This window comes from Crinia signifera, chromosome 4, assembly GCF_055691185.1.
Source record: "Crinia signifera chromosome 4, ASM5569118v1, whole genome shotgun sequence".
In the NCBI taxonomy this organism is placed as follows: Eukaryota; Metazoa; Chordata; class Amphibia; order Anura; family Myobatrachidae; genus Crinia; species Crinia signifera.
In genome coordinates, this window is record NC_139220.1 from 270,693,792 (window position 1) to 270,708,023 (window position 14,232).

General features: G+C 42.8%; 1 protein-coding gene across 1 annotated transcript in view; it reads right to left on the bottom strand.

The window, feature by feature from the left end:
* ANTXR1 (ANTXR cell adhesion molecule 1) overlaps positions 1-14,232 on the bottom strand; it is a 198,668-nt gene that overhangs the window by 20,686 nt on the left and 163,750 nt on the right. The window contains exon 16 of the mRNA XM_083184560.1: positions 13,676-13,843. Coding sequence (XP_083040686.1) covers positions 13,676-13,843 — 168 coding nt within the window. The remainder of the gene's footprint in view (positions 1-13,675; positions 13,844-14,232) is intronic.

Genomic DNA, 14,232 nt, shown 5'->3' on the forward strand with positions numbered 1-14,232 from the left:
TTGCTCTGGCTCAGGGCTATCCAATGCATCCTCCAAGGTGACATTTCTGCCAGAGATTTTGTGCTTCCGTCATGCAATAAACGTGTCGGTATGTCTTCACTTGCTCTACTCTAAAATATTCAAATGGAATTTAAATATCCCTGACCTTCACTAAGTCTCTGGTAGGCTGACTTATTAGTAAAGCAGCGACAGTACACTACCTGCTGTGGCTCACCATTCCACCATGATGCAATATATAACATTTTCCTGCAAGCTGAGGAGTTTCTTCCTTGTCTTGTCTTATATCATTAGGGCCAGATGCACTAAACTTCAAAAAGTGATAAAATGGAGAGTGATAAACAGCCAGCCAATCAGCTCCTAACTGCAATGTCACAGGCTGTGTTTGAAAAACATTAGGCAGGAGCTGATTGGTTGGTTGTTTATCACTCTCCATTTTATCACTTTTGGAGCTTAGTGCACCTGGCCCTCATTCAGTACAAAAGCCTTTATTAGTGTTCTAGGTAACAGGAAAGCTTTATATAGATGGTGGATATAAATAAAATAGAATTGACTAATGAAGTCCCTACAAGCATAACGGAGTGGTCACGCCACCCAGGAAGTGCATCTTGGCAGTATACGGATGGCTGACAGACAATGCTGACCAAAGCACAATGGTGACATACAGGGGCGGATCCAGGATAAAATGACAGGGGGGGCACCATGATAAAAGCGGGTTTAGGTGGGGGAGGGGCAGTGTTAGTGGTGCCAGTGTACATGCTAAGAGAGCGACAGAGAGAGGTTGGGAATGGGATTAAAATAGGCCCTGGCATTTAAAGTACGCAGGCCCACCATGGCGACAAAAGTGAAGGATGTAGTTGTGCACGCGCCAAAGGCGTGCTCCGGAAAAGGAGGTGTGGCCACTCAACAGGGGGCGTGTCCTTGAGTGTAGTGTACAACACCATATACAACTTCTATACATTATGCAACAAAATACTAGACCCCATTATACTTGCCCCTTACACATGATGCCAAATGGAATGAGCCAAAATTTACATAATGCCACATGGATTGAGCCAAAATTCAAATAATGCCACACGGATTGAGCAAAAATTCAAATAATGCCACACGGATTGAGCCAAAATTTACATAATAACAAACGGATTGAGCCAAAATTCACATAATGCCAAATGGATTGTGTCAATATTCACATAATGCCACACGGATTGAGCCAAATTCATAAAATTCCATACAGATTGAGCCAAAATTCACATAATGCCACACGGATTGAGCCAAAATTCACATAATGCCACACGGATTGAGCCAGAATTCACATAATGCCACACAGATTAAGCCACAGTTCACAATATGCTTCATAAACAGGGACATTGTCCACCAAAGGCGCGCATTAAACATTTACACCATGTATTGGACAATGTCCATTACACGTTAAGTTACACGCCATTATGTCCATTATGTGTTATGCCAAACCCCATAATGCCTATTCAAAATTATGCTACATAAGTGCTGCTTATCAACATGCTCATTGCCAAGGGTTCCATGCTCATTGCCAGAGGTTCCATGCTCGTTGCCATGTGGGATTACATGCTCATTGCCAAGGGGGAATACATGCACGCAGTAAATGGGGAACAGCCACCACCAGGCAGAAGTGATAGCCACTGACAGTGGCAGAGCCTGGCTGTATTCAGAGCACTGCAGGTCCCGGCTATTTGAAATAATACCTCCTCTCACACCAGAAAATGCATTCCCAGGTTGGTCCCTTTTACACAGCCTAGTCCCTGCATTTTCTGGTGTGAGCGGGATAGAAAACCACCCCTCCCCCCTTTAACCATTTATCTCATTTAATCGGCTACGGCTTAATCTTCGGAACCAACTGACCCATTTACATGAGACAAGTCTCATATGGAAGAACTTTTGAGTGGGCTTTGAATGATTTTGGTCAAGTGAAACTAGAACGTTTGGTTCCAGAGTAATCTGCCCTCAAAAAACATGAACAGCCATGAAATTACATTTCAAAAATAAAAAAATCGGTTTACACGCAATATCTCTGGAACCGATTGACCAATATGGACCAGCCTGGTATCATATTGAAGGCCCAGCGATTTGGAATTGAGTGAGATCAACCACAAGCTTCTATGATGCCAGGGGGGGAAACGGACTGCCATCTGAACCAGGTGGGGGTTGGAATTGATGGGTCCCATATTATCCTATGGGGAAAAAACATTACAGCTTCGCCAGGCGATATCTCCGGTTCCCGGGAGGCTAGAGACACGGGGCTGGGCTCGTTGGAAAGCCCTGGTCCTCAGCTACAAAATGAAATGACAGGGGGGCACGTACCCGGGTGCCCCCCCCTGAATCCGCCACTGGTGACATATAAAAGTTTGACCCATAAAATGGTCGACATTACATTTTTGTGATTTTATTCATTTTTTTTCTTTTCATACCTTACCATACCTAATTGCAATTATAGATGGTAAAGTGGACCAAAGCATTGTGATGAAGATTGTTTTATGACCTAGTCATTGTCTGTGAGCTGCACCACAACCTATATTGTTTTTTCCTAGTTCTAGATTCATTCATTTACACTGTATGAGTTTGCAAGAAAATGTTAAGGATATGATTTGTTCCACACAGGGGCTCACTTCCCCCGCTGTGATTCAGCCGCCACTCAATTCCCTGGTGTGTGCGCTGCTGTTCACTGTACCATCGTAATCTGCACAACAAATAGGTGGCTTTGCCCATCAAGTATCCAAACTTGCCCTGTGTTAGGGATAGCCAACAAAATAGTGGCATCAAATGGTTCAATTTTTGCTACCTTGATTGATCCCGACTGTTAAAACTCCGACAATTGGGATCCTGGAGGCCACCGCCTATTCTCCCTCGTGAAGGTCCACGACCCCATAGAGGGAGGATAGAACAGGTGGTGAGCGTAGCCCTCTACCTGAGTCTGGGCAGTCGGGATCCCGATGTTGGGCTAATGACTGTCGGGATCCCAACTGTCAGTGTGCTATACCACACTCGTACCTGTATCAGTCATTTTACCCTTATTTCCTATTATATGGCAATGTGTTTTACCTTATTTGAGTAAGTGAAAAATCTCTGTGACCTCATGCAAATTAGAGGCAGAAAAAAAGATTTCCCTCCACCGCTGCCAGCCCCATTCTGTAAATTCTATGGATATTTAAAGTCACCAAAAACTTCTGCAAAACCATTTAAATGCACAATACATTATAACAAGCAAACTGTGAATATACTGGTCAAGGTTCTGCAGGGTGACAGATAATAAATTCAAATGTAGTATATTCACTATAATAGACCAGTTTTTCTGACAAAAACAAAAGTGATGACATCAGCATGCCCTCATTGATAGGAGCTGGACGCTGCATGATCATGTCACTGTGGAGGACCCGACATTTTGGTGTTACTTCCTGGAAGGGTGACATCTGGGCGTGGTCCACACCCCCAATGATGCCAGTGCGTAGAATCGTACCTCTCATATTGTTCACTTAAATAAGCCAAGAATTTACACTATATTTGGAGACCCAATGTAAATCTCCTGACAGCGATTCATAACTACTGCTACTATTACATTTTGGATTGAGAAATGAACAAGGACTGTGTTCTCCTCATAAACCAGATTATAACAGTAGTGCTTGGAAGTCTACGGGAGACAGTTACCATCCAAAAAGATTTTGTAAGATATATTGGCTTAACACTAAATAGTTTACATTGACTTGATCCTAAATTGGCGAAAGCATTAATTACATGGCGGAGAGTGGGGTGAGATGAGCCAGTTTTACTTACGTTATTCCCTAAGCAAGAAAAAATGATTCCAAAGTAAAATTAAAACATCTACCCCTATTTCAGGATGTATCCGGTCAATCAAAATAAGAAAACATCTATGACAAAGGGCTTTGGAAATAAATCTTCTCAAAGTCTTGTGACCCAAGTTACGGAGTAATGTGATCAGAGTCAGTGTGTCATTTGGACCACATTGGTGGTAATTGACCAATTGGCTTTTTTCAATGTAAAAAATTATTTACCTATGCCCTTTCCTTTTCTTAATACTGTAGTCTTATTTATTTTCTTAAAGGTAACTTTACATAATACTGTACAAACCAAATCAAATAAAGTTTATTGATGTGTCCACATGGTGCGATTTTCACTATTGATTTTGACAATATGGTCAAAATCGCATAGCATAGTGCAAATTGCACCGTGCTATGCAACACCCTTTCCCGATTCGATCCTGTTGCGTGGCCCCGCTGCATCAGAATCAAATGTAGAATACTATCTTGGAACGAGGACCATGCTGTTCAATGCAGCATGCCCCAACCCCCTCCTGCTGCACCTCCCTCCATGCCAGCTGATGCTGGGACCCTGTGGCCACTACTTCCACCCGTGTGGACACACCATATCATTCGACAATGAAACAATATTCACACATCACCTGTTTGGCATTTCAACACCTATGCAATGACCATCAACGATGCAGGGAAATATGAGGTGCTGCTCCCTCCTTGCCACTCCTCCAGCCTCTTGAGGTTGAGTTCTTTAATTCAGAATATCACATTGGAGGAGGTTTCTCAAAACTTTGAAATGGATAAAGTGAAAAGAGGAAAAGTACTAACCAATTAGCGTCTACTTGTTATTTTACAAGATTTTTGAAAAATAATAGGTAGGTGCTGATTGGTTAGTACTTTCTCTCCAAGCTTTGATAAATCTCCCCCTTTGAGGGAAAACAGCGAATGTTGTCCCACTGCACAAAAGTGGAAGCAAGGAAGAGGTAAGCAACCATCTGATGAAACTGATGGAAACACTCTTAAAACTAAGAGTTGCAGAATATCTAAAAACCAGCAACTTACAGGATCCGAAACAGCATGGGTTTACTGGGCGAAGATCATGTCAAACAAATCTTATTGACTTTTTTGACTGGGTGACTAAAGTAATTGATCAAGGTGGGGCTGTAGATGTAGCTTATCTAAACTTTAGTAAGGCCTTTGACACTGTCCCACATCTCAGACTGTTAAATAAACTTGAAAGCTTGGGATTGGATTCTAAAATGGTTGAATGGATAATATATTTTGTTGCAGGACAGAAAAACAGAGAGTTGTAGTAAACGGAGTACAGTCAAAGGAGGGAAAAGTTACAAGTGGAGTACCTCAGGGATCTGTACTTGGACCAGTGCTTTTTAATATCTTTATTGGTGATATTGCAAATTGAATTAAGGGTAAAATGTGCCTTTTTGCAGATGACACAAAGGTATGCAACAGGGTAGACACACCAGGAGGGGTAAAACAAATGATTGTTGATCTAGGTAGATTAGAGGAAACGTCAAGAGCATGGCAACTACAGTTTAATGTAAAAAAATGCAAAACCATGTACTTGGGTCTCAAAAATCCAAAGACTAAATATAGAATAAATGGCACTATAATAGAAATTACTGAGGAAGAGAGGGATCTAGGTGTCACTATTTCAGGGGACTTAATAGCAGGTAGGCAATATAACACAGCAATGAAGAAGACAAGTCAGATGTTTAGTTGCATAGGGAGAGGTATCAGCAGTAGAAAGAAAGAAGTAATAATGCCACTGTATAGGTCATTGGTACGACCTCATCTAGAGTACTGTGTTCAGTTCTGGAGGCCATATCTCCAGAAGGATATAAATACATTAGAGACTGTACAAAGAAGGGCAACTAAAATGGTGCATGGCCTACATCACAAAATGTACCAGGATAGACTAAAAGATCTTAATATGTATACTTTAGAGCGGAGAAGGGAAAGGGCAGACATGATAGAAACTTTCAAATATATCAAGGGTTTTAACAAGGTACAGGTGGGAGATATTCTTCACAGGAAGAGGAGCAACAGAACACGAGGACATGAATTGACACTAGAGGAATGAAGAGTCAGGGGAGATTTGAGGAAAAATTACTTCACGGAAAGAGTAGTGTATAAGTGGAATAGCCTCCCATAAGCGGTGGTAGAGGCAAATACAGTATAATAATTTAAGAACTCTTGGGATAGGCATATTGATACTTGAAAAAAGTGAAAAAGTTTGTCTGAATGTGGTGCACCTAAAGAAAAAGACACCCCGAAAAATTAAGTTTTATTCAAATTACTGTTAAAACTACGAAATATATAAAAAAAACACATAACATACTACACAGACAAGTGAATAAAGTGTGTGTTTAAAAAAGCACGTGTAACGTCTCGTGCTGCTCTATTATTCCTCCTTTTGTTGTACTGAAAACTAAGCCTCTTTATCCAAAGAGAATGAAATAATACACCGGGGTATATCAAATTATTGGAGGAAAACAGGGGAAAGAAGATATATTCTTCCTCACTATAATTATTTTCTATGCAGAAATGCTGCCCCTAGGATTAGTCATTTCAGATTGGCAATACCGTTATTTACAAGAGCCCTCCGGCAATATATTATATATAGAGTGTTTGTGTAAATAACTCCTGTGTTGTGTCCTTATATCACTTTATGTTCACATAAACATGTGAATTCCAATAAGCATATTGATATCCTTACAAAGAAATAAGGATCAAATATGGTTTGAGGTAACATGTTAGAAAAAGGGGCAGACTAGATGGGCCAAGTGGTTCTTATCTGATGTCAAATTCTATGTTTCTATCATATTCCTTAAATGTAAAAGTGAGATTCCCTTTGTCAGTGCTCCTATAATTATACAGAGAAAGCTTAAACTCACTTCCTCGGCTTCAATTTCAAACTGGCTCAATTTACCCACAGTGACCGTTTTCTAAAAAAACTTACCTCGCTTTTAGTAAAGCAAATCTTTAGCTATGCCATGTTGTTTAATACAGTGGCAAATCGCCAGCAGCCTGTATTATATTTTTTGTATACCTGGATACATTTGCTTTGACATTGGAAAAACATTCAGGTGACACCCCCCATATTACCTGCTCGCTGTCAGGGGATTACCCCCTCCTTTCAGCTGTTGCTGCCAGGGTCTGTCACTTCTGCCCCCAATAAAATTGTACTTATGTCCTTCCCAATATGACCTCCTCTAGCAATCATAATAACTTTCTCTCTAAAGGTAGCATTAATTAGTGTTAGGACATAAGGACAATTTTAATAGGGGCAGATGTGAAGACACCAGCAGCGGATGGAGGATGGAAACTCATGACAATGAGCAGATAATATGGCGGGAAGGGGTGAATATATTTAAAGTGTCACAGCAAATGAATGCAAAAGCAATGTATCCAAAGCAAAAGGTACCAGTGGAAGCAATAGCCCCCACGGACCTCCAGCTCCCGCAAGCCATAAAGCGCCTCCAAGCCACCACAGGGACTATTGCTATGTCACTGCTTATACCTGACATGAAATTTACATTGACAATAAAAAAAACAGCTTTTTTTTTGGGGGGGGGGGGGGGGGGGGGTGGGGGGGGGGGGTGGTGTTCAAAAGAACAATGTGATATTAAATAAATGTGTTGTTTTACAGCGCAAGTTGCTAGTCCTTTGACTAGGGATATTTTTGGTTGTTTATACCTCATAGTGACTGCTTATTAATTAGCATCAGACAGGGATATGAAGGGCCCACCAGGGAAATGCAGTGATAGGGGCCAATGCTTGGAGGCTTGGCTAACCCTTAGTGCAGGGGTGGGGAACCTCAGGCCCAGGGGCCATATGCGGCCCCCGTAGCCGGTCTGAGTGGCCCTCCCACCTGCCCGGCGGCTTTGCTGGGAGTCAAGTACAGGGGAATTTACGCAAGAGGTTGGTAGTTCTCGTGAGATTCCTCTTAATCAACAGCAGCCGGTGACTGTCAGTCCTATATAGCGGCAGCCGCCGGAGTGTGGGGCGGCTGCAGCAGGACAATTTGTAAGAGAAATTTTTACATATGGCCCCAAAGGATTTTTTCCCTATATAAAACGGCCCTGCCTTAGTGCATGGTCTGGGCTCACTTGATTAATACATATTTGTACAGTATAATGTATTAGTGCACTTAAATAATAAGTAATGCATATATCTAGAACCTGATCCACCAAGCCTATAAGTCATGATATATTATTTACAAGAGTTTATAGATATAGGGCTTGATTTTGAGCAAAATGCAAAGCAGACTCAATTGTAAACAGTCGTGTCAACAAGCCAGAATCCCTACATTATGCCAATGCAAGTACCTGCATGCCAGCGTCACCAATGTTTTTGTCTCCAGCTGACACCATCATCATGTATTGGCACTTAAACCCACTCTATGCGGGGTGCAAGAGATCCGCCATAAATGATCCACCTTCATCCGCACACCTCCAATAAGCATATTGATCTGCCAACAAGCTCACAACTTGCCCAAAACACTCCTACAAGACAAGTGTACCGTATGCCAATGCTGTCTTCTCACTGCCTATAAACTATCATTTCATGGGGCCAGATGCACCAAGCTTCAAAAAGTGATAAAATAGAGACTGATAACCAACCAATCAGCTACTATCTGTCATTTTTTCAAACCCACCCGGTAACATGACGTTAAGAACTGATTGGCTGGTTGTTTATCACTCTCCACTTTTTGAAGCTTTGTGCATCTGGTCCGATGGACTCATCCAGCCTCACATGGAGCCAACCATCTCCTCTGATATACTCCATCATAGTGCATATGTAAGCTGTGACAAATGTGCAGCCTGCGACGTGAGAGCATTTTGGCGCTAAGCACGAGAAACATCCGCTATTGGACACAGCCTCATTATCAGACTGCTAGCATCATTTGTGCAGTATAAGTTTAATAAAGTGATTTTTACCATATAAATGACTAGACAACAACAATGTGATCAAGTATTCTAAGCACAAGTTGTGTCCAGAACATATCCTCTTTTTATAAACATCTCCATGCATTGCGCAAGGATTTCATGAAAATGTTTCCCAATGCCTCAAAAAGTTTTCATGGAAAAACAGCTGAAGTTACTCAATAAGAAACTTGTTATAGTTTGTATGTTGTTGCCAGTGCAATTTGTTAGGTAGAAGATGATAAATGGAGAAGCAGCATAGTAAGGAATTGTTTATGAATACAAAGATCCATTTACCAAAACAGGAAAACTAACAAACGGGCCGCGGCCAGCCGCTTTAGCCAAAACGGTTGCAAGCACATTACACAATGGTTTAGAACATTTGGTAGAATTTAGTAGCTCATTGGCTGAAGCCTACTTGGCCTTTTCACAAAGTCGAGACAGATAGTTTATAATTGGAACCAATGAATTTGCTAGGTGCTAGTAACATCAAAAAGGCATTTTGGAACTTCAATTATGTCACTAATTCCTAGTGAACTGTTGGGTAATCGTTAAGCCAGTGGAGTAAGTGTGGGCACCGGGGGTCTGTGATGGCTATTGCTACGCCGACGCCTGCCAGGACCTGCATTATCCCGCCGCTGCGTCTGTGTCCAGGAGTCGGGACACAGACGCAGTCTAGTCTAGTCTGCGTCCTGGTGCTCCTTCAGGCTCCTTATGAAAAATGTCCCTCACAAAATGGCCACACCCCTTACAGCAGACAGTTTTTGAAAATGCTAAAGGAGGCGGCGGCAGCCGTAAAAACGGTCTGCTGTAAGGGGGGGGGGCGTTTTGTCCCATTGCCACAGAGTGAAGCGAAGGGGCAAGGAAGGGGGGTATGTCTTAAATTTACTGAAAGGGGGTGCGGCGAAATTTTTCTGGCGGGAGGGGGGGGCGCAAAATTTACCGTTACACCACTGGGTTCAGCTGGGGGCGTATTAAGAGAAGCGGAGCATGGCCGATACAAGGAGGGGTGATCCCGGGGCCCCTCCACTCTCCTCCTGAATTGTGCATGCCACTGGTACTGAAAACGGAGCTTAGTATGATTCAGCTGTGTCTCAGATTTCTCCACTACACACACAGCAGCTGCCAGTGCCTCCGGCCAAGGTGCTTCTGAAGTCACTGCCAGCCTCTCGCGGGATTTCATAGTCCCGACCTAGTACCTATGTACTCATTTTTTTTTTTTTAAACAAACCTGTTATTATTATTGATACACTGTATATTTTCTACACTATAGTATACAAACATTCAAAGCACTGTGTCTGGCTGCTGTGCTGTAGGGGAGATGACAGTGTGCTGATTTATTTTGTTATTCTTAATATTATGCAAGATATTTGGAACATTAGGGTACATTCTGTTTAGTGTGATTTGCATTCTGGTTTTAAAAAATACAATATCTTAAGCTATTAAGCACAATCACAATGCGGATTGATAAATTATACTTTATTTTTATAACAACCATTATATAACTTTTATTGATAGTGGCCCCCACTAGTTTGTTGACCAGGGCCCCCACAGACATTTGCATGGCCCTGAAGAGGAGGCCCAGAGCAGTCTCCAAGTAAGCCCCCTCCTCTGTACTCAACAGAGCAATAGACTCGAGGAGACACAAGCGCTGTCCCAGAGTCTAGTGCGCATACGCAGGCCTCTGTGAAAATGGCCACTGGGACATTTTCCTTCTGTGCATGCATGGTTTCTGCAGTACTGCATGTGGGAATGCATGGTTTTTGCAGTATTGCCGCTGATGATGTGGGAGACCAGATGTTAAGTACTGAAAATATGGCTGCAGGGTAAGTGGGGTCGTAGGCCCCCCCTGGATCCAGGGCTCCCGTGTGCACAGCAAGCACATTATAGATACACCAGTGGGTTTTGTGCTGCTTGCAATAGGAAGATAGGAGAGCACAATGGATTTGGGAGGTGCTGTGACCAGTGCAATGCGAATTAGCAGCTCTGGGACTACACATGTGCAAAACACTGGCTCATATGGACTATAACCGTTGCAGCCCATAGAAGCTGGGGTGGGATGAAAAAAAAGCAGGAAGTTGCTTCCCACAGGAAGCACGCTCTCTCCTAATCGTAGCCTGTACTGGCAGCTCCCGAGGGAGAAAACACATCCCAATGAGACGCATGTCTCTGCAGCCATGTTGAATTTGGTACAGTATTTGTGAAGCTCAGCCATGTTTTTTTCTCACTCAGTGGGATATGCACTATAGCAACATGTATCTTACAACTATTGCTGATGCACTGTGTCTCAGCTGGCTTTACTGTGCATGCATGAGATAATGGAATTATTGCAAGATCACAAGACCTTCCCCTGTAGCTAATACAAGCAAAGTGAAGGTGTTCCTCCCAGTGGCGCCCTATAAAGAAGAGTACGTCCCTGTAAGTAAAGGGACGATCCTCTTCTCCGTAACACGTGGTAATGTATAATACCCCGGACTTCCCTCCTTTTGATAAAAGGATCCTCTTCTCCGTATCACAAAGGAAAGCCAACAATTGGTGTTAATCCCTTGGACCATCCACAGGGGGGCAGAATTCCCTCCAATGGTGTAAATACCGGAAAAAGAGTAAAAAGGAGGTACATAGAATAATACCCTTTATTTAGACACAAAATAAATCCACAAATACAGAGGTAAAAAAGTGGCCAATTACCCAGGTGTTGGAGAACTTACTCCCTTTTGAAGAAGATCACAGTGGATGATCGAAAACGTTTGGAGCTCCTGCTGCCTATTGTTTCTAGTGAGGACTGGACTGTGGACCTATTACCCCTTTGGCCTGGATGTGGAGGTGTATCCCGGGTATTCACCTTCCGCTTATGCGCATTAGAGAACTTCTGTACCCACATAAGTTCTCCAACACCTGGGTAATTGGCCACTTTTTTACCTCTGTATTTGTGGATTTATTTTGTGTCTAAATAAAGGGTATTATTCTATGTACCTCCTTTTTACTCTTTTTCCGGTATTTACACCATTGGAGGGAATTCTGCCCCCCTGTGGATGGTCCAAGGGATTAACACCAATTGTTGGCTTTCCTTTGTGATACGGAGAAGAGGATCCTTTTATCAAAAGGAGGGATGTCCGGGGTATTATACATTACCACGTGTTACGGAGAAGAGGATCGTCCCTTTACTCACAGGGACGTACTCTTCTTTATAGGGCGCCACTGGGAGGAACACCTTCACTTTGCTTGTATTTGTTCTGTTTTTAATATTGGGGGATATCATCTAGGTGTACCTTCCCACAGGCTGCCTAGGCGCACAGAGGGACCCTTCTTTACTCTTTTTGCATTTGCTTCCCCTGTAGCTGCCGTAGCTTAGCACACTTACCGGCAGGTAATACCTGCTGATATGTGAGAAACTTAGCAGAAAAAAATAGCAGCAAAAGTGCGCTTAACATTTTTTTATACATATGAAAGATTTTCAATCGCCATATTTCCATCACTGCCCCTGTCTCTGCTTTGTGTATATGGTGGTGGTGATGGTGGTGGTGGGGGTGTCAATTCTGAAACCCATATACATAAATAAGTAACCATCTGTTTAGTATTGATGCCCAGTTGGCGATGATGGACACGCCCCTCCAATGGTGCACCCCCTAATAAAATGGGCTGCGCACACCTATGCTAGGGCACCTGCAACCTTTAATCAATCCCAGGTTAGTACAGGTTCCAGTTATAAAGGTGTCCATACACGCACCGATTTTGCTGTGCGTTTTGTGCTAAATAGCATTGCATCGCATTGCATGGGCTGTGCGTGCGATGCGATCAAAAGACAGTACAAAAAGTATGTGCAGCACATGCTTTTTGTCCTGTGCGATGAGATGCCGCGGGAGCGGGCATCTCATCGCATACATCGCACCGGGAAAATCAGTGTGTGTATGGGCACCCTAAGGACTGCATAAGTGCATATGGTGCACATACACAGAGCAATGTGATGTGCTCTGTGCGTTTTGAACTAGATCGCATTGCATCACATCTAGTTCAAAATGCGTGCAAGGTGCTACAGCAGTGTGCATTTTGTACTAGGATGCAATGCGATCTAGTACAAAAGTTACGTGCTATGTGATGTGCGTGGGATCGCGCATTGCATTGCACAGTCAAAAGGCACCGTGTATGGGCACCAATAGCCGGCTTCCTGGGCTTGCAGGTATGAGAAGATGACCACTGTCCACTTTGCATTTTCATAGGGGCATCATTCATATAGTACTGCTTCTTATTTATCAAAATGTTGTATAATAATAATAATAATAATAATAATAATAATAATAATAATAAAATCAGAACTATCTAGCCATGCGCTCAGATAGGCCAAATTTATTTGCATTTCTTTTTTATATTTATAGGATAGAAAGTATCATTAGCGCGGGTGTACTGAGAATGGCAAAGAAAATGTTGGCGGCTGTTGGGCCTGATTCAGATGCAGGCAATGCCGACATTTCTTGAAATTAACAATAATCGTAAGCAGCACATGCATCATGTTGGCACTGCGCGCATGCCAAGGGATCTTAAGGTGCCCATACACAGTGCGACAGGGCAGTGCGATGAGATACAGTCTGTGCAGCCCAACCAAATTAACCCTAGAATGTCTGTGTGTGTGGGTACATGTGGTAGGGAATATAGATTGTAAGCTCCACTGGGGCAGGGACTGATGTGAATGTTCACATATTCTCTGTAAAGCGCTGCAGAATATGTGTGCGCTATATAAGAAACTGGTAAAAAAATAATGGACATGTAATACTATTAGCATTTAATGGATAGTGGCCTTCAGGCTAAAACCCATATATAATGTTATATATAATATATAATGGCTACATGCAGTATATAATCCCAATATCACATGGAAACGTATTGGCCACTACTAATTACAATACGCTATACACTGTACACTGTAGGTCCTACCTTAATTGGGGAGTACCACTTCCTGGAGGAGTTTGGCTTTCCATAACCGGTGTTAAGGATCTTCGGTGATGGAAAATCATATTCCTGCTCCGGCATCTTCACCTTGGCGTTCTTTGCTTTCTCCAGCTTAGCTCCTTCTTCTGTGGAGCCCCTCTCGCCCCATCGCACCTACATTTATACATATTATACAGTCTTAGCATCCTTCAGTTACTGCCATTAGTCACACAAGTTTACCAAAACTATCATTGTAATCATTATAGGGCGGGCGGTAGAGTAATAAATGGAAACATACTTTGTATAGTGTACCAGCAAGTATGGTTCATTGGGTCAAACCAAAGAAGGTCGACCTGCATTGGGTCATCACCGAAGGTCGACATGGCTTAGGTTGACACATGAAATATGTCGACATGGTTGGAAAGTTGACACGAGCATTAGTCGATATGGACACCATCATAGTGTACTGTGTCCCCTCTCCCATGCTTCAGATGTGGGGCCTCGCTGCGCTCAGCACACTATTTTATTCTCCCACCATGCCATAGTCAATGGTAGGGCATGAA